The sequence below is a fragment of the Falco naumanni genome, chromosome 8 (genome assembly GCF_017639655.2).
Source record: "Falco naumanni isolate bFalNau1 chromosome 8, bFalNau1.pat, whole genome shotgun sequence".
In the NCBI taxonomy this organism is placed as follows: Eukaryota; Metazoa; Chordata; class Aves; order Falconiformes; family Falconidae; genus Falco; species Falco naumanni.
Genome location: NC_054061.1, coordinates 59,911,777 through 59,931,544, shown reverse-complemented (window position 1 = coordinate 59,931,544; position 19,768 = coordinate 59,911,777). Strand labels below are relative to the sequence as shown.

Here is a 19,768-nt window from a genome sequence, read left to right as displayed (position 1 = left end):
GCCGGCCCCATGGCGCTGCCGCCCCGCCGGCCGCCCCGGCCCGGCCCCGCGCGCACGCGCCGCCGCGCGCCCTGCTGACGTCAGGAAGCGCGGGGTAACGCCGCCCTGAGGCGGCGGCCGCCATCTTGCCGCTCTGCGGGGCGGCTGCGCTCCCTGCCGGGCGGGCCGGCAGCGGCTCTGGGCAGCGCCCCGGTGCCGGGCTGCTCCCGTCTCCCCGCTGCGCGGAGCCAGCTGGGCTTTCCGGGCCTCGGCCGGGGCTGCGCTGTGCGAGACCAGCAGCACCGCGCTGCGGAGGGGCGTGACCCCCGCTCCCCCCGTTCCCAGAGACCTCGGTGTGTGCCCGGTGCCCGCTGCGGCGGGGAGGGCCCACGGGCAGGGCAGGTAAGCCAGAGCCCGGAGAGCACTGCCGTGGGGCACTGGAAATACACACAGTGCGGGAACATCCAGGCCTCGAGGATGTGCAGTTGCTTTAATTATAAAGCAACCGGAATGAAATTGACCAGTAAAAGCTCCTCAGACATTAAACTGACCAAAACACCGGGGAAAAGGGCGTTAAGAAAGCTAAGCTTCTCCAACAGCGTCAGTTTCAACATTGAGCAAGTCAGATTTTCAAGAGCTGTTTTGAAATGTTTAATGTGCTTTTTGTTTTAGATTTACTTTACAAGGCAACTTGTCTCACTGTCATCAATATCTCAATACAAAAATCTTACAATGCTTTATTTGCTAAAAAACTACAACATTAAAATGGGGGTTAGGTAGTTCTTTCCTTTTGCCAGCTGTCTTGTTATGAGGGGCATCCCGAAGTCCACTGCAAGAGGTTGCTGTACTTAATAAGTTACACAAGTTCTGTACATAATTACAGTCATAATAGAGTATGCAGCTGTATAATACACCACAGCCAAACACAAGGAGGGCACAGAACTACTATATACGAAAGCTTTTTGTTGAAGATTTTATAGTCTATCTGACCAGGAGTCAATTTGATATCCTTGTATCGGGAGACGGACATCCATCTTTCTTAGGCACTGATCTGGGCAGAATTGCCTTGCAGAAAAACCTGGCTCTTTTGCCAAACTCATGCATTATTAAAAAAATTTCATGTAGCTCAAAGTCTTTAACAACTCTATAAAAATAATTATTTGCTACTCTCGTGCTTGCCTTCAAATACCTGAAGTATTTGAGTAACTTCACATTCTCTTTCTGAATTAGGTTCACTGCAGTATTAGATCAGGCAGGAACTTCAAAACCTTAATTAGTCAAGTGTGACTCAACCAACTGGCTATTTCAGCTTGAACAAAAAAGCTGCCTACATACAACTCTAAAATTAAAAAAAAAAAAAAAAAAAAAAAGAAGAAGAAAGTTTGTACCACAGCATAACAAGCTAACTAACACTTTTCCATGGTGGGGAAAAAAAAAATCACTATCGTAAATTTTAGCACAGGATATTCAGGGAAAATATTGTAAGACCATGCTTTGTAAACATTTCTACGAATCATTCAGAGACTATTGGCTTTGGAATGAGTTTTCAAATACTTGGCGTTATGCAGGGCAATAATTAACAGCTAATGCTATGAAAACAAGCAACTTTAACATGAAGTTACGACAGTAAGAGCAGTAAAGGCTCCTGCATGAAGTAGTTAAAACTGGATATTAATTTATATTTTATTATAAAGTTTATAGCATTACAGAGTCCAGCATGGCACGATGAGTAACCTTGTTACAGTTGCAGTATTTGTTTTCGCTTGGTACAAAAAAAAGCTGAACAGCAGCATAATTGTTGTTATATTGAATCTGGATTGGAATGAATTTGTTTCTTCTGAATAGGGGTAAGTCAGTGATTTAAACTAAAAATGCTGCATTTTTAAATCTCAAATATGTGCAAAATTCCTTTCAGTACAGTAGAGAATATGGTAGAGATGTGTGCAATCTTGAAAGTTACGCCTCAACCCAGATACTGCCAATGTATTGCAAACAATGACACGGAGGGTGAACTCCGAACGGTTACTCACAACTTTCAGTATTATTTCCAAGAGTCCTCCTCACAGCTGGTGTTCTCTTCCTACCCCGCCTTATGTCCTTTTATGCAGTGCATCAAGTACTGACATTCATAATTATTGTAAAAAAAACACTGGTCCATGACAGTTCCAATAAGCTTCCTTCAGGAATTCCAGTAATCTCTCCATCCTAAAACAGCTGAAATCATTACAATGGACTTATGAAAGCAGATGCAATCTGAGAGATGAAGGTCTGTGAAGATTAGTATCTCCATTTTCCTAAGGTCTTCCACAGCTTTTAAAACCACAGAAAATGAAAGGCCCTTAATTTTGGTGCTTTAGCCTTGATGTGATTTTCTGTTTTCACATGTTGTAGGCAACATAAATAGGATCCAACTGGTCAGCTAAAAATCCGTCTCTCAAGTGCATTCGTTGTTTCTCACCACGGGAATTTATAGGAATAACACCAGGGTCCACAATAACTACAACACCTACTATGAGATAATGCTCTTCCAGAACCACATTTGTTACCAGCGCAACCAGGTCCAACGCTTCTTGTTCTGAGCCTTCCAACTCCACAACCACCACAAGCAAGTTGGTCCATGTAAACACAGCACTGTCAGCATGATACAAATATTAATGGTGAGAAAAAAACCAACACAACAGTCAAAAGAAGCTAGTTATCAAAGAGAGTCTCACTGGAAATAAATTTTGTAAGGAGTTGAACAATATAACAAATGGGAACAAGTGATGTAACAATAATGTGAGAATACTCATAAATCAAGAGTCTTAAAGCTGTAACTTGGGATATTCTCTGCCACTTTTTTTGTAACCGTCTGTGTACAAAATGTAAGTAGGTCTTTTACATGTACACAATCATGTGTTTAAAAGTCCTTTGCACTTACAGATTAAAACAGGAACCATTAAGATTTCATGTTCAGTGTGTGCACACTTGATATTAATGTACTTGTGTAAACTTTCAGCAACTATTAAAGGAAAAGCCAAAACCTCCCAAAGCTTACCAGTAAACACTTCCACTTTGAGACTGAAGAGGACCTACAGCCAAATGGCGTACATCATCCATTAGGACCAAACGAGACTAATTTAAGTTAGAAGATACCATTCAAGAAATCCTTGAGATGTGTTTACTACATCCAAGTGCATTCGTCCTGACACAATAAGGGCAGTCAACAGCACAACCTGCAAGTGCTCTGCTGCCCTGTTCATGCCCCACCCTCTCTGTGTTTCATTCAGACTTTGAAGACCAACTCTGATAAAGGTGTGGGCTTTTTTTTTTTTTTTTTTTTTTTTTGAGTGACAGAAAAAGGGCATTACATTTCAGTTACTCTCACTGCAGTAGTTTTCTAAGCAAAGTTTTGGTGAGTTCACTCTACAGCAAGCTCTCCATCTAGCATGCTGTTCCACAGAGCTTGATTTCTGCTGCTTTAGAAGAAATACAAGGATACAGAAAAGTAATACCGAGGCTCTTACCATTCTGCAATGCTCTTGTGTGCTCTTATCACAGAGGTCTCTATATCAATGGGATGGTACCTCATTCCTCTGAGCTCCAGTGTTTCATCCAAAGAGCCGACCACATACAGGGCATCATGCCGCTCTGCAATATAGCACAGATGTGTAAAACATCAGGTCTACAGAACCAACATGGTCATTCGTACATGCTCATTCCTGACGTTCTAAGATGTTCCTGGTGCTTCCTAGGAGAAAGAGTCTATAATACACATCAAGCTCTACCATTTGGAGAGAAAGGAATTCAGAGGTCATGTAACACTTCTGCTTACTTACTCCAAGCAAATGAAACCAGACTAAAAAGAATTTCTGGGTCATCCAGTTCTGCCCCTTCTCTCACGTAATATAATCTCAGTCCACAAACCCAATCAAAATCCATTGTTAAAGCATCTTTTTGTCCCACTATTCTTACCAGAGAGCTTCTCTCCTCTGATTAAAAGGAATACTCTTCCAATTTCCAAATTTAACTTTCTCTTTTTCTCTTTAAAACCAGCTTATACCCACTTGTCCTCATGCCAGCAATATTCTACTCAGCTTCTTCAGTTCCCCACTAACATTAAGTTAATGCAGCTAGAACAGCTCTATCCCCTCCCTCAGCCTTAGCTTTCCTAGACCCTTTTTGAAGGACACACTCTCCACATTGCCACCTGTGGAGATTCATCCTGTAACTCTCCAGTTCAGCTTTGCTTTCTTTTGCACCTATTTTATAATCCTGCTCAATCGTGTAACTTGAGACAAAAAGCATGCTGGGAAGCTGCAGTGTATTTCATGCATACTTGCTGCGTTAATTCGCCATACATAGACAGCCTCTCAAATGCTGACAAACTAAAGGATAACTGACATTGCTGTGATAAAAATCTCTATGTTACGTGATTTTTCAGAAAGCTACAAGGCACAAAAACTTGCTGTAGTAATCTGGTGCCTTGCCATCTGCAACTTCTCTTTGTGAATGTCTACTCACAGATTCCAATTTCTGCCAAGTACCAGCTTTCTCAAGAACAGGGAGCCATTTCACTTTGAACACTGACAGAAGGACAATTCTGTCAAAGCATCTTGTGCAGAACCTTGCATTGAGCAGCAATGTGCCCTGGAGGCCAGGTAAAACCCTAGAAAATCAGAGATGAGGAAAGCAAGGAAACTTTAAGAGCACCTTGGTTAAGCATTCCTCTATCATGTTCTACCAGCTCTGAAGAGGAAGAGAACATGCAGGAAAAGCTTTTTCAGGGAGCTGGATCTACCTTACATCAGCTCTCAACGATAGCCTGAGCCCACATTCCTTCAGGAAGAGACTCAGGAGGGGCTGGCCAACGCAGCACTTCTCAGTGTACTTAAGTAGGTTGAACGGCCTGGTGCCAAGACAGGACCCTTCTGTGTTACGCTGGTAGCTGTGGGATACGGGTACCACATATCCCTGGTGAGGACTGTGTCTTTACCAGAATTCACCTTTTTCTCTCTGATGGCACTCGGACTGTGGAAGAGGGAAGTCTGCAGGATGCAGCTCTGGAGGAGATGGAATTGGGTGGGCTGCAGGGATTTCTCCAGCTGGAGCGATAGCACCCACACTTCTTGTTCTCAGGGGCCCCAGGGAGGCTGAACAGCACACCAGCACAGTGGACTCGAGGGTGACCCTCTCTTAGTGACTAGGGCCAACAGTTACTTCACACCCCGTTTCTGAACCCTGGGCTGGTATCCACTGCAACAGATAGGGTAATGCCTCAACAGAAGCCTGCGCCTTCAACACACTGCTCTCCTCGCTCACTCTACTGCCTTCACACAACGGAGGACTAAAAGTAGGAAGGACATGCACAGTGTCCCCCAAACAGATGCTTATGTTCCAGAAATGGGAACGCTGCTTTTCTGTGTAGTGTGTAGTGTGTGTAGTACTGTGAGTGATTACAGGAAGTATAACACCCACCCCCCCCGCCCTTCATGATCCCTGACAGCAATGAGGGCGCACTGGCACTATCCTTGTAGATACCACCATTCATTTAAGTCCAATCACAGACAACTAGCAATACACATTTGCTAATGAGTTATAAGCATTCAAACTCCTTTTCTTGGTATGTTTAGAGATTCCTTTTTTCTTAAAAAAAATGCATGATAATCAAGACTTATACCTACTCCATATTCTGTCTCAACAGAAAAAGGAATAGTTTGTCTTCCATCTGCTTACACTTCTCAAATGTAGACATCTTGGCTTAGACTGAAAAAAGGAGATTAACAGTTTCTTTTCTATACTGGAAAAATTATGGAGAAGTTACTCTTCTAGACCTTTAACTTCTGAAAGGCTGAGAAATCACTGGTATCTGTGCATGTCCTAAAACTGCTGAATGACAACATTATTCGTATTCTCTAGATCAGCACTGAAATACTGCATCCAGTCTGCAAGGGAAGAGGTTCAGAGGAAAAGTGAGCAGAAAGGCTTTAATGCTTCTGACAGATGTACTTGTATTATTTTGTCTAAGTGGAAATAAAAGGAACATGAACATGATTTCTGAATCTGCCAAAAGGTCATTATAAATTTCTCATTTTGCACTATTACTCAGTATCATTATTATCAATGAATATGTAGAGAGTAACAATTCCTGTTAGATTCAGCATTTTGATCGAAATCAGGATGAACTTGCAGGACAGGTTACTCTTTGCTAGCTCTCCTACCCCAAGGAGTTTCAAACACGTGCTTCTCTAAGTACAGTTATTTTCTCTCACCTCCACTAGCATCAGTAAGTTCTGTTCTGCGCAGAAAGCCGAGGTACCCAGTCCGAGCCCATATGGTCTGAGTGTCTCCAAAACTCAAGCGAGCAGTAAAGTGATCAGCGTGCAGTGCTTCTTCTCCATATATAGTGTAGTAACCAGTAGCATTGTGTGGACTACTCACCCATATCTAGGGGGATAAAAAAACCAAACCAAACCCAACCAAACGAAAGGGAATCATTCCCAGACAAACACAGGTTATGTTACCAGACCTGGGCAGCTTCATTTATTAATTTAAAAGATCTGTTCCACTGACAACTTTGTTGCTTCTAAAATGCCAGTAGTTTTATTAAAATAATTCATTAACTTCTGCCTCACAGAAAATGACCAGGAAAAAAAGAGTAAGAAGGTGTTTTATATACATGTAATTGGGGTGATAAAGAGGCAACATGAACATGAATAAAGAGGCATCTGGCTTACTGGGAAGGAACACCAGTTAACCTGCAATCTTCTATTAGCTGGGCATCTTAGTATACACAAATGCAGATGTATATTAAATGAAGATTAAACCAATCAGCTAATTAATTACCTGTCCACTGATGGGAATACGTAAAATATTCACAGACTAGTGAACTGATCACCTGGTACTGGCATGCGGTAGTTTGGCAGAGGAGGGAGGAAACCGTGCAGACATACATACAAGTACTTAAACAGTTCCAGCTTGCTGTAGAGTTCATTCACTTGCCACATTAAGGCAACTGTGGCCATCCCACCAAGAGGCAGGCATTTATCTAACATGATTTATCTATATATTAAATCACTGCTGATGAAGTACAACAGCATCAAAGCTTTACCTCTCCTAAATGTGAATCTCCCAGAGGTCCCTTGGTTTCTGTGTGCGCTATGATGACCTTCACCCCTGGAAGAATCTTGAATAAGAAGTGAACAGAAGTTAAAAGAACTTGAATTCATCAAAAGAAAAGTTAATAATGCAGAGCCACATGGCACAGTCAACAGCCTGTGCAGTTCTTCCCTTTCTGCTCCTCTCTGCACCATAAATATTAGCTATCTCTTCCTGCCAAGTTGTTCAATCATTTAAACTCTAAGCAGCTATTTTGCAGCTTCCGAGTTGAAGTTTCACACCTTAAAAATGCCTTCCATACTTTTTAATTTGCCTTTGATTTTCTTCAGTTGCAGCAACATATCATAATGCTTCACTTCATACATCTGACTTCATTTTAACTAGCTGTTCATTTTATGCTCTCTCTAGCGCTTCTCCTAGATACACTGTGATGAATGAAGCTCGTCGCACGGATTCTGTACTGAGACCCAGCTGAAGCAGCTCACCACCCAGGTAAGGGTCATGAGGAGGCAGGATTGCTCTCTGTCTCTCACCTTCCCAGACTCCATAAGGGGCAGACTGTGTGGAGAACCTCTCTCTACCAAACGCACCCTGAGAAAATAAGAGAATACATTTGTACAAGGATTTATGAGTTTATAGAAGGTAAACAGATGTGTTCCAGTATATGCAGTGTTACCCTGCCCTTAGCTGCACTGGCCAAACTGTTAACGAAGCCAGCCAATTATGCTCAGTTATTCACAATGCAGTAAAACAGTTTAGAGTTTCTAGCTGTCTTCAAGACTTCCATATTTGCACGTTTGCAGAAGGAACAAGAACTGACTGTCGTAGGAGGAGACGCACAGGAGAAATGGATCCTATATATTATGTCATATTACGCTAGCCCCACACCCATAGGCTAGAACTGGCTAACACAGTGGCAGCTTTGAGTCTACGGCTGAACTTGCTTTTACCAGGAATATATACCATGAAGTCATAGCGATATATTAAACAAGGAGAAAATGACTGTAGTTTACACTGATCTGTTCAGAGGCCAAATCAGGGTCATGCAAATGATGGTGAATAGCCTGTCTTCTAACAGCTAATATTTAAGCTTGCAAAAATTAGAGATGAGTAGTCACAAAAGCTGCCAGTTAACAAGCCCCTAATTTAACATTATGAATTATTTTTTTTAAAAAAAAAAAAAGCAAATGCTCCGTCTTGGTATTATGTTTCTTAAAATAAGTACAGAACTAAATATGTATATGCATGTACTCTACTAAACTTAGTCTGACCTTGGTGCGGCTGGCACTTGTATTGACCAAGTTAACTGAGAAACAAGTTAATATGAAAATTATGACTACAGAATTAAGTCTGATAGAATGGTGTATCCGCAGCAAGCTTCCAGATGACACGTGTGTACATGTGTGTGTGTGTTTCAATACGCTGTAGTACAGGCCTGACATCAATTTATTGGATCAGGGAAGGCTGAAGGAATTGAGTTGCTTTGGTCTAAAGAGGGTGGGGAGGGGAAGACCAAGGGAGACAGACTAATTATACTTTTTCTGCTACCTAAAGGGTAGTTAGAAGATAGAGCCAGATTTCTCAGAGTTGCAAACCTTAAGGAAAAGCAGCCAGGGACGTAATATGCAGCATAAATGCCAGTAAGGAAAACTTCCACAGAGTGGGGTGTCAGTCTCAGCACATACACCGAGAGGAGAGGATCTCCATTCTTGGAGATTTCCTGTACTGAACTGGTCCTGCCACTCAGTAACCTGATAAAGCCTTGAGGGTGGTCCTGCTTTGAGCAGGAGGTTGCATGAGGGACATCAGAGATCCTGACCACCCAAACTGCTTCTGTGATTCTGCGACTGATCAGCCAGCTGGCAAAGTCACCTTTTGCTAACAGCGTAACTAGGTAAGAAACAGCTAATGCGCCTAGATTATACAGGACTGATGAACAGACAGCAAATTAGGTGAGGGTCTAGAAAGCAACAGCTGAAAAAGTGACAGAGGTGGAGATGCCAGACCACTTGAGTGCACAGCCATCATTCCCTAGGGAGCTGTTCCCTGGATACAGTGACAGGGATTAGCCGCTGCCAAGAATATTTCAGCAAACCCATGCAATGCAGCGAGGCTGAACTTCCTCCTCTACATTCATTGAATAGCTAATGATTTAACATTATCTGTACCTGTCATGTCGAAGTGCTCTCATATCTACGTAGACTGTTGTTGGATCTGGTCCTGCTGTTCCCTAAGAATAAGGAGGAAGAAACAAATTCAATAGAAGCCAGAAAATCCTGCTTTCATTCTCACAGCCACATAAACTCACAAACTCCTCTCCCTTTTTTACTGACAATTACGAAGTACTGTCCTAATCTAGCAGAAGTATAGTAAAACAGCCCGCTCTTTCTAGAGTGACTGCTGTAAAGCTTTGATGTTTTATGGAATCTGTAAATGAATGCACAAGGATGTATTCATACAGGCAAACCTTTAAGTTTTTAATATTTTAAAATTTTATTTTGGTAAGCACCTCTAAAAACTACATAGCAAGTGCAAAGCACCTGAGCATAAACCTGTGCAGGCCTAATCCCCTTCCCAAAGCCTAACTGTTCTACTTTGTATCAGTTTTGTCAACTTCAAAGGAAAAAAGATGGCAACACTTAACTAAAACATAACTCTAACCAACCCATGTCTTTTCAAGGCTCCTGCCAGTAACAGGCTAGGCAGAGGCAGAGCTGTGTAGTCAGAGGCTAAACCTTCTGACCAACCTTGGTGAGAGGTTTTCCATTTCCCAACATGGGAACAAGGGATCTTTTTCTTTCCCCCAGCAGAATTTAACCTCAAGACGACTAGAAGCTACTATGAAATGCACATTTAAGCTAAAAAATTACACAAAGTTTCAATGACTATTCCCCCCCTTAGCAGTTTCTCATTTTAGAAATACTTAAAATGAGGCCGCTTTGCCATTGGCTCAAGATTGCAGTGCTGGAGAACAGTAATAATGTCTTTATAACAACACTCACTTTTGTAGTGCTGCTGAGGCTCAGTGACGCTGATGGCCACACCAGATTAACGGTATGATCTTTTTCTTTAGGAATATACCATTTAGTAATTTAATCATTGCTATAACCCCCTTTCTAGCTTGTTTGAGAAAGAGGTTTTGTACTTGAGCTGCAAGTGTTCTTTGTGAGTAAAGCTGAACTTCTTTAGAAAAAAAAATTATCTTGCCTGATCTGTGTCAAATGAGAACTCTCGAACAGCATACATTCATTCCATAGAGTCATACCACTGAACCAAACTGACTTGAGGACATTACAAGCACACATGCATCACTATACCTGTTCAGCCAGCTTGCCCAGCCTGTTTGGCTGACAGCGGGACCACAAACAGAAGTAACAGAGGCCATCAAAGTGTGTGAAACAGAGAGAAAGGGGAAAAAAGAAAATACAAACAAAGAGGCACTGGAAACATAAGATACACACAGTAAGACAGAAAACAAAACTTACACTGTTTTAGAGTGAAAAGAGAATTTTCATTTCAGATTACTTAAGAGCTCGGCACTTTTAAGTGGTTCATTGGGAAACATGCAAGTCCCAGTTAATAAGAAGAGGTTTAAGGCAGATCATATGTAATGCCCGTTGCCTTAACCATAAATCCCTCCTCGACCTGTAAGGATCTAGAGGCTGCCTGCACCTTCAGAAACACCTTCTTAGTAAACTAGTCCAATAAGGTTGGAAGACATTATGTATCTATTTGCATGCTAACTTGTATCAAAGACCCTTCCAGTTTGGTTATTCAGCTATATTAATTTAAATTCAATGATTTAAAAAAGTCAAAATACATGCATCACTTTGGAAGAATGGCAGAGGGGGGTTAAAAAAAAATACCTAAAAAAGGGCTCAAGAATGGAGAACAGAGATGAAAAAGGTATAAAATGAAGGGGAAGCTCAGCTGCCCAGCAGCCCTGCACTCTTCACAGTTTTCTTGGAGCACTTTTCACACTGCCATTTAACATTCTGCAGAAAAACTGTTTCCCCCCAACTCCTTTGTGTAGTCTGAACAGCAAATATCCAAAACTGGCTTTTAAAATTTAGACAGGCAATTCGGAAAGTTTTTGTTTCACACGTGGCATCTGAAATGTTTTGTTCCATGAATTTAAAAATCTTGATTTACAGTCATCTTAATTTTATCTATATCCTTCCTATTTTTCCATCTACCGATTCATAAAATTTCTCTGGCTGCATTTCTTTATAACCATTTATCTAGGGATGTTAAAAACCTTTTATCCTTTAATATGTGTGAAGAAGCTATAGAAACTACAGAAAAAATTATGAATGGCAACATATTTAAGAAGTTCATGGTCTAAACCATCTCTCTTGTAGGAAATAGAGAACAGTAAAATACATTCTGAGAAGGAAAAATGCTTTCCTTCATCTGGTGGGCACCGGGGGTCGGGGGAAGTTATACAGAAGTACAGTAGCAATCTTCATAGAACCATATTTTTTTTAAGTGTAATTCATACCAATAAAATAGGAAATAAAATTTACAATTACACACATACTTAATACATGTGCCATCTGTGAAATTCCCCACATACAATGCTACATGTTGCCACATCTGAAACTTGAGCAGTTTGATCATCCAAAACCCAGGGTGCTTTGCCATTTCCTAGACTATGCTTAGTACCTGATTTTCAGGTAAGTTGTGCAATAACATTTTTTTTCTCCTAACTAGAGAAGAAACATCTCATTAAGAAAAGTTAAGATTTTATCTGGTTAAATTACACATAAAACACTATCGTCAACTGAATACTAAACTATCAAAGGCAGGTCTGGACCACAGCATGTCATTATCTCCAGTCTGTGAAGTAGGGCAGTGTACTTTATGGGCATATTCTCCACCTCACAGCTTCCAATTTTATACCTTTAACTGGGGGGGGGGGGGGGTTGGATCCAACTCTCACATGAGGCGAGACAAACATACTTGCATGTTGATAATGCTAATTTGAGCTCTTGAAAAGTAAAAAAGCCTGTCAGCCTTGTCAGTTTCCCTGGGTTTTATCTGAGGAACTCTGTCTTCCATTTAATTCCACATATACACAAGTTATTTTTAAACAGGCAAAATACGAATCCCACAAAAGCTGAAATAGCATGGCTGACTTTTTTTATCAGCAGGAAGCTGTATATTTAATTTAATACTGCTCGTCAACAGTAGGAAGGAAGCAAGTTTCTTAATACTGATTGCCTGTATTAGAAAGGCAAATCAATTGGTCAGTTAATACAGAAAAGTGAAGTTATCGTAATCCCTATCTTCAAGGCTTATTCAACTTGGGTGATGAAACCAGCAAGCAACAGAGCTCTAGTTCATTTTAAAAAATTACATTAAGCTGAACATGGTTTCCAAAAAAGCTCCCAGAGATTCTGTATATGGAATGAGCAGTTTAATCTCACCTGTAAGCAAATTGCTACGTTGACCCTGCACCCAAACGTAGTGCTCACTGCACGAGCAGAGAGGCCCAGGTCTTTGAATAACTTTGAAAAAGACTGTGTTAATGTAATCCTTGGTCTCTCTTCTGCCACCACCATGCATGTTCGCACACAGGACAGGTTAACTCCTTTCATCTGAGAGGCGGGATGAAGAAAACAATAACAATTTAAATTTGAGTCAACAATTTTAGAAATAAGCCATTTTAATTTGCAGAACAGATGGACTTTAAAAACACCAGAATAACTGACATGAACTGGTTGAACAATATAGAGACGATGGACTCCACTCAGTTTGGCTCCATCCATCCAGGACAACCCTCCAAAATTGTGCCAAGAAACTTTATGGCAGCATTTGACACACAAAGATGCAAACTACTTGCATCATGTAACTGCAACACAGTCACTCATCATTTTGAACTGAAAAAAACCCACAAAATGTCATTGTGTCACAGGAGTGGGCTGACAGGAGACCCGCTTGCTCCCAGTGCTGCGCAGTTCAGATGCGAGCAGAGCACTGGAGACGTTAATAGCTCTCATCAGCATGAATGTGAACCTGCAGCAACTGGCTGCGGGCCAGGACTCCTTTCAGCGAGGTCCAGGAGAACAGAGGGACAGAGCTTTTTGTCTATGCTGAGAATAAGCACAATGTGGCCGCTTTCTTGTCTGCAACAAGCTGCCAGACATTCCCAGGGGAAGTCCTGAGCAGCTTAGTTACTCCAGCCATGGGAACTCTCCTACCATTGAGACAGAGGCGCCTCTTCAAGTTTCAGTTAAGAGATCTCCCTCAAAAATAAACTGATGTATTAGCGTGTTAATTGCTGCTGTTAGGAAGATTACATCCATTTTAGAACTCAATACTTTTGGTGTCAAGTGATCTGAAAGCAGGTGAGACTTGCCAGCTTTTGGGGGGCGTTTTTTTGGGCGAGACATTTTTTGGGGTTGGGGTTTGGTGGGGCTTTGGGTTTTTTCGTTTTTGTGTGGGTTTTGTCTCTTTGTTTGGGTTGGTTTGTTTGCGGGGTTTTTTTTTGTCTCAGACAAGAAAAAGTTGATAGGCTTGCTATGGATTTTGCCCCCAAATCTCAGAAATATCCAGCAGCACAGAGGTGGCACAAATAAGTAGAGTGGAAAACATCAGACTTCTTTTTTGCCCCAGCAGAAACATGAGAGCTGAAACTTCCAGCAATCTCAACATTTCCCAAAAAGCAAGTCATAATGAAAAGCTTTCACAGAAACACAGAAGGGCCCATCTTCTGCAAGCCAGAATGCAGTATTTCTAGAAAGATACATGTATTTATACATCAGTGTGCTGGCAAATTAAGTCTGCTCACCCGCAGTATATCAGTCTGTGTTCCAAGCCCTTTGGTGCACATCTCCATCACGGAGTAAGAGCAGAACGTGACACGCACTTTATACTGACTTACAGCAGACAACCACAGAGACACATTGCTCTCCAGTTCCAGAGGAGGGACTAGAATAGACTGATGACCCGAATATACACTAGGGAGAGGAAGAAAAAGAAACATGAAAACTTCAAGCCAGTGTAAAAACCTCCAAAGTTACATGAAGTTAAAATGAAGCAAATACAGGAAAACTGTAAGCCTGGTATCTATCTGAACTGCAGCTTCTTGGCAGAGAGCAAATATCTCTTCGTTAGCCAAGAACCACAGGTTTGAGTTACGCCACAGTCTTTAATGAGAGTATATGTGTGTTGCCCTCAGTAAATTGTGTTGAACTGTAGACAAATACTGAATACCTTGAGTAGACAGAACTTCCAACACTAAAATGTTAACATTTGAGACATCATTCCAATTACAGATCACCGTTGGTAACTGAGCTTATTTTTGTGAGTCATTCTAGGGAAAATACACCTTTTGCTTTGAGTGACGTGAGTCTTTAACACCTACACTGCACCACTGAAGTTTCTTGTGCAATTTTCTAGCCTTTGCCATAGGTGTCTGTTTTTAAACAATGTTTATGTGAAATTCTTAACCTGGATACCAGTTAACATGAGTGGACAGAAAGTCAAATTCAGAATCACACCACCTTTTCACTTTTTTTAAAATATTATATACTCATTTCAAGACACTGTATGTCATGACCATGCAGTCTTAAATTACCAAATGTTTTTTTAGATCAGTTACTATCAACAAAATCAGTGACACAACCCTCCATAAAACCAGGCTTAGATAAACCAATGCATCTTGAAAAAAATAACAATATCCCTAATTGCTTTCAATAGGTAGCGTAACAGGCTTGCCAGTTCTCCTGACTAGAGTTAATGTGTTTCTGTTATGGGCAATGTGAGGAGGAGTTTGGTTGGTTTTTTTCCTTTTAAAATATTCTATAAAATAGAAAAAGAGTTACTCTGTAATAAAAGTCTTTCAAACTAAAACTAAGTTTAACTCAGATGAAACACAACAGACCTTGTATTAACTCTTCTACAGAAAGCATGACACATTTAAATCCCTTCCCTAAAAATATTCTTTTAAATCCATTTAGATTTTAATTCTTCCATCACTGAGGTTCCTTCTCCCTCCACCCTCCCTCACTTTATTGATGATATAAATCATCAGATGTTACCAAAGTTAAAAGTTTTGCTTTCCTTCAGTACACTTCCTTTCCACTTGGGGAAAATTTTGCAGCTTTGCAAGATGTGCTGCACTGTAGTAGCCATCTGATTGAATCAATTCACATCTTACTTATTTTAAGAAACATTCAGTTGCTTCCTTTAGTAGTATTTCTTAGTACATGCCAATTTTGCAGTTAATACCTTACGGGTCTTCTAAAAAGATATGCTATAATCTCAAAAGATTTTAAAAGGAATCTGTAAAATAGACAGTGAAGTCTTTTTTTTTTCTTGGATTTGGCATCTAATTAATTCCATTTGCAAAACCCAAGTTACTCAAGTAACTAACTAACTTAAATGAATTTTGTTACCACAAAAGGTATTTTATGAAATACCTATAAAAAGGTTAATTTGGGTTTATCTGACGGTTTCATCCACAACTGCTCCCCTGGATTCTAGAGAAGGCTGGGAACACATGGGAAAGCCTATGACTCAAATGACATACCTGCACAAGCACCACAGTGCAAACCCCAAGCCACAATAAGGGTCGAGGCAGATGGCAATCTGGCGCGAAGGGTACAGCTCACACTGTAGCTTTATAGAGCGACATAAGGCACTTGTAGCTGCATGTGACATCTGTAAAAGAAAACCAGGTGCTCTCAGGGACTACTTTTTTTTTTAAAAAAAGGGTATCATGTAATAATTGTTAGGAATGTTTTATCGTAGAAGGCATGGCAACACGTAATGGTTTGAGTTTTTTTAAGCACCTTTAATAAAACAGGAAAAGGCAAACGAGCCCAAAATTTAACAGGTACTTTTCAAGCTAGTGGCAAATGACATCTGTCATGACATCAAATGGTGCCAAATGACATGTGACGTCTCTATAATTAATCGCAAAAGAAAACATTAATGAACTTTACAACAAACGCTCTCCATTTAGACCCCTCAAGTGATTGCTCCCATAGGGCCAGTAAGACTGAATGCTTCCAAAATACACAAGAAATTTTTATGTCATGCAAACTTAAAAATAAGCTTTCTGAACACTAAGATGGTCTCTTTACATTTCTGTATTTCTTCTCTAGCAGGAGGAATAAATGTGGAATATACCTATATATAAGGAGATAAAGTATAGTAATATCTTTCTTGTTACTCTACCTTTACTCCTGCTAATATACCAGTAGTAGACACGCTGAAGTCCAAGTATGCCAACGTATCTGGAGATGTAGGTCTGAAAATACTAGCCAGCTTCTTTTTAGGCATATCATCTATTTAAGAAGAGAAAAATATCATATTATTGTTTTGGAAAAACAGCACAGGTCAAAAAATGTATCTTTACAGCATTAACTCCAGGTGCTTTTGATAGTTTCTGGACAGCTGTTTCGATGCAAAGCAAGATACATCCATTCAATTAGGCGGTTTTGGTATAATAAAATAAATAAATCAGCCTTCAGACTATTTGAATTTTGGATAATAGGCAAACATCCCATACCTGTATCCAAAATAGTGGGCCATGTTTTAATATCTACAGCTGTTGCAGCTTCCTTGGACTTCAGCAGTTTCATTATCGCTTGCGTGGTCAGTATACATGCAGACTTACTGACCTGTAAAAGACACAGCATTAAAAACATTTATAAATAACTAGTGAAAGAATGCTCAAGTGATCACACATCCATCCAGATGAGATAAACAGTAAGCTGAACAGATGAAGAAAAAAACATTGGAAACATCACAATAGAAAGAACATTTTAAACAAGTTTCTGAAAAAAAGTATTGACTCAGCCACAGCATACTGATTTTTTTTTTTTTTTTACCCCTAGTTTATTTTACATCGACTGTGGCAAAGCAATTTATCAGGCTGCATCAACCATCTTACACCCACCAAAAGCATTAGCAATGTCTTATACATACCTCCACAATCATTTTGACAGTGGGCAGAGTGGTAGCAAGATTCTGTGGATGAGGTGGGCGAACAGTGATAGGTATACAGCCAGCATATAAGCAGCCATAGAAAGTTGCTATTAAGTCTACTCCTGTAAAGGATATTTGTGAAATTAAAGCCATTTTTATCAGAACAAAAGGCCAAACTCATTCACCAAAGCCAAAATACACACTGATTTATTTTATTAGGATGTAAGGACTTGTCAAAAATGTCTCTTCAAATCAACAGGCTGTTCTTGGCCATGCCCAATTCTATAAGGTTAAGAAACTTTGCATTTGAAGGTTAGCAAAAATTATTCTTTTTTTTAATTAAAAAAACCCCAACCTTGCAAACTTTAAATTTGTGGGGATATATTTTCATGGACAAAAATAACAAAACAAGGTATTGTAGGTTATGAAGATGACAACTCAGACTCTTTTAAAAAGCATACATTTGCTTTTCACCATTATGACTCTGAAATACACCATCACCCAACTTTCATGAGGTACATTTGTAAATACACACTAGTAATGCAAGTCTGGGGTTCACATTTGACTTCTGGAGACAGCCTTTCAGGAAAGGAAGGGTGTTTGTGCACTGACATCCCTCACCTAGCTTCCCAAGGATACTTAGGCAGTTTTATTCCATTCTTGAGGCTGAAAATCGAGAATCTTTCATGTGGTTTAAATCAACCTACTTTTGCATAACTGCCCAGACATCTGGAGCAGTCAGATGAAATGTTTGCTACATGTAGTTTGCCACTAAGGACAAGCAACTTAATAATAAAAAACCCCAAAAGGACGTCTCTTTGAAATACCAAGTCACTGCCATATACCATGATATTAAACGGATGTTTGAACACCCTTAGTTCCTTTCTTGTGATGTCTGACTGATTCTGCTGTCTGTTGCCTTACCTGGAGGATAAACTAGGGCCACGTGGTCACCAACATTCAGTCGCCCTTTCTCCATTAGTGCGACTGCCACTCTCTCTGCTCGCTTGTGCAACTGTATGCATGATGCAGTGCTAGCTACGGTGCCCTGCACAGAAGAGAAGCAACATTAGACAACTTTATTCAAACTGTTCTCTGCAAAGTACATGCTGCAGGTGCAATACTGCATTGTCCTTATTTTAACAGTGCAGCACACTTAAAGACTCTGTCTTGGTGTTTCAGAAGCCATGCTGCTGGTACCATGAACTTCTAGGATGCTAGAGAATTTTATACATATTATTGTGAATGTCAGAGAGCAAAGCAGCTTCTAAATGTATTTGGTATCACAAAACGAGTATCTTACAAATATTTGAAATTTCACCGTCCAAGGGAGAAAACACAGTAGCAGTAGCAAGAACACAAATGTTTTAGCAGCAAGCTGAGCACTGCATCAGCTCTACCATGCACAGCCAAACCTCTACATACTTTTGCAATCAGCAGTCTTTAGAAGTGCAAAGGGAACTCTGCGATGTCTTTAGTACAGATACTCTTTCAAAGGGTCAGAGAGGCAACCTGAGCTCTGCTTGTTATGCACTGTTACTTCTGCTTCAGTGCGTCTACTGAAAGTGTATTTCCCACAACTATGCATCTGGGAGGTCTTCACATGGAAGTATTACTTAGGATTGCTTAGGCAGTTGCAAAGTCATGAGGATACCAAAAACCTTAGATGTGAAGACAGAAAACACACTTTGCTATCCAGCCTAGGAAGTGACGCCTTAGCCTTAATTAAGCCCGTGAGGTTGGGATGTACCCTTTTTTCCACGACTACAATCTGATACAGGAAAAACTGGTGGGACAACCACCTCAGAGGGAAATACACAGAGACTGAATCAAGCCTCCCACTACACAGATAAGGATTATCACAGCAAATGTCTGCAATACAAGCATCTGCTTTCAAGTCCAAGGCAAGCTGCCACATGTAATCCTCAGCCCGAGCGCACAGCTCTCTGATGCAAGGTCTAGTTGATGCAGGATGGCACTGGCACTGCTCAGTTTTACTAAGGAAATTGTTGTTAAAGCCTGGGAGCTAAAATCATGCAAAATCATAACAGTAAATACGGTGATACAGGAACAGCAGCAGTTCAAGGACTTGGGAGAAAAATCTAGACATGAAAAGGTGTAAAAGAGATTCTCATGGAGACCTGTGAACACTAACGTTTAGCATTGTAGCTCGTTAGTCCCCTGCTATTTTAAGATGTGTTCACCAACAGGTAGTTTCTTTGTGCCTAATTTTTGTGTTTCCTTTTTGCAGAGTCTCCTTGTGAAGGGTACAAGTGGCCTGAACAAGTGACCAAGAAACGGCCTTCTTCGTACTAGAAAACTTCCCTCAAAAGCCATTTTACTCTGAGAGTAAAATAAACCAATTCTGCGGCTTTTAACAATAACCATATCAAAGCAGTTTCTTTCGCTAAAGCAGAGGCTCATGACAAAAGTCAGAACTTCAAACCACATCCTATACCATCCCGCCTGTCTGAATGAGCCCCCCAAAGGCCAAGCCTTCACTTCCCAGGGACTGCTGCTGGACCACATTCCCTGTCTCACATGTCTGCAGTACAGCACAGCACAAGGCAGACCAGTTAGTCACTGGGCTGTTATTGTTGCTGGAAGCTACCAAGTACAGGCTCAAAAAAACAACTGACCAACTCTGCCTCCTGAAAAGAAAGAAAGGGAATAAAAAAAAGTGCCAGAACAGCAGTAGAAGTATCTAAAATATTTGAGTTTTCTGAAACATGCACAGCAGTAGTGCTCCTCA

The 19,768-nt window shown here is 40.7% G+C and overlaps 1 protein-coding gene and 1 long non-coding RNA gene across 4 annotated transcripts in view; one reads left to right on the top strand and one right to left on the bottom strand.

The window, feature by feature from the left end:
* Positions 1–97: 97 nt before the first annotated feature.
* On the top strand, positions 98–19,400 carry LOC121092977. Of its 2 annotated transcripts, none has more exons than XR_005829447.1 (4): positions 98–381; positions 3,520–6,031; positions 7,486–7,569; positions 19,268–19,400. It is a non-coding gene; the product is annotated as an uncharacterized LOC121092977 (long non-coding RNA). The 2 variants fall into 2 exon arrangements; XR_005829448.1 differs by lacking the exon at positions 98–381 and adding an exon at positions 3,105–3,273.
* The window catches only part of DIP2A (disco interacting protein 2 homolog A), a 121,747-nt gene continuing 102,596 nt past the window's right edge, over positions 618–19,768 (bottom strand). The window contains exons 26-39 of one of the 2 annotated variants that reach the window (XM_040604697.1): positions 17,941–18,064; positions 17,017–17,138; positions 16,598–16,709; positions 16,264–16,373; positions 15,614–15,744; positions 13,871–14,039; positions 12,507–12,677; positions 10,395–10,424; positions 9,246–9,307; positions 7,611–7,668; positions 7,070–7,144; positions 6,231–6,405; positions 3,486–3,609; positions 618–2,610 (exon numbers count right to left, since the gene is read on the bottom strand). In XM_040604697.1, coding sequence (XP_040460631.1) covers positions 2,358–2,610; positions 3,486–3,609; positions 6,231–6,405; positions 7,070–7,144; positions 7,611–7,668; positions 9,246–9,307; positions 10,395–10,424; positions 12,507–12,677; positions 13,871–14,039; positions 15,614–15,744; positions 16,264–16,373; positions 16,598–16,709; positions 17,017–17,138; positions 17,941–18,064 — 1,716 coding nt within the window. In that variant the 3' untranslated portion in view covers positions 618–2,357. The remainder of the gene's footprint in view (positions 2,611–3,485; positions 3,610–6,230; positions 6,406–7,069; positions 7,145–7,610; positions 7,669–9,245; positions 9,308–10,394; positions 10,425–12,506; positions 12,678–13,870; positions 14,040–15,613; positions 15,745–16,263; positions 16,374–16,597; positions 16,710–17,016; positions 17,139–17,940; positions 18,065–19,768) is intronic. The other variant, XM_040604698.1, reaches the window with a different exon arrangement.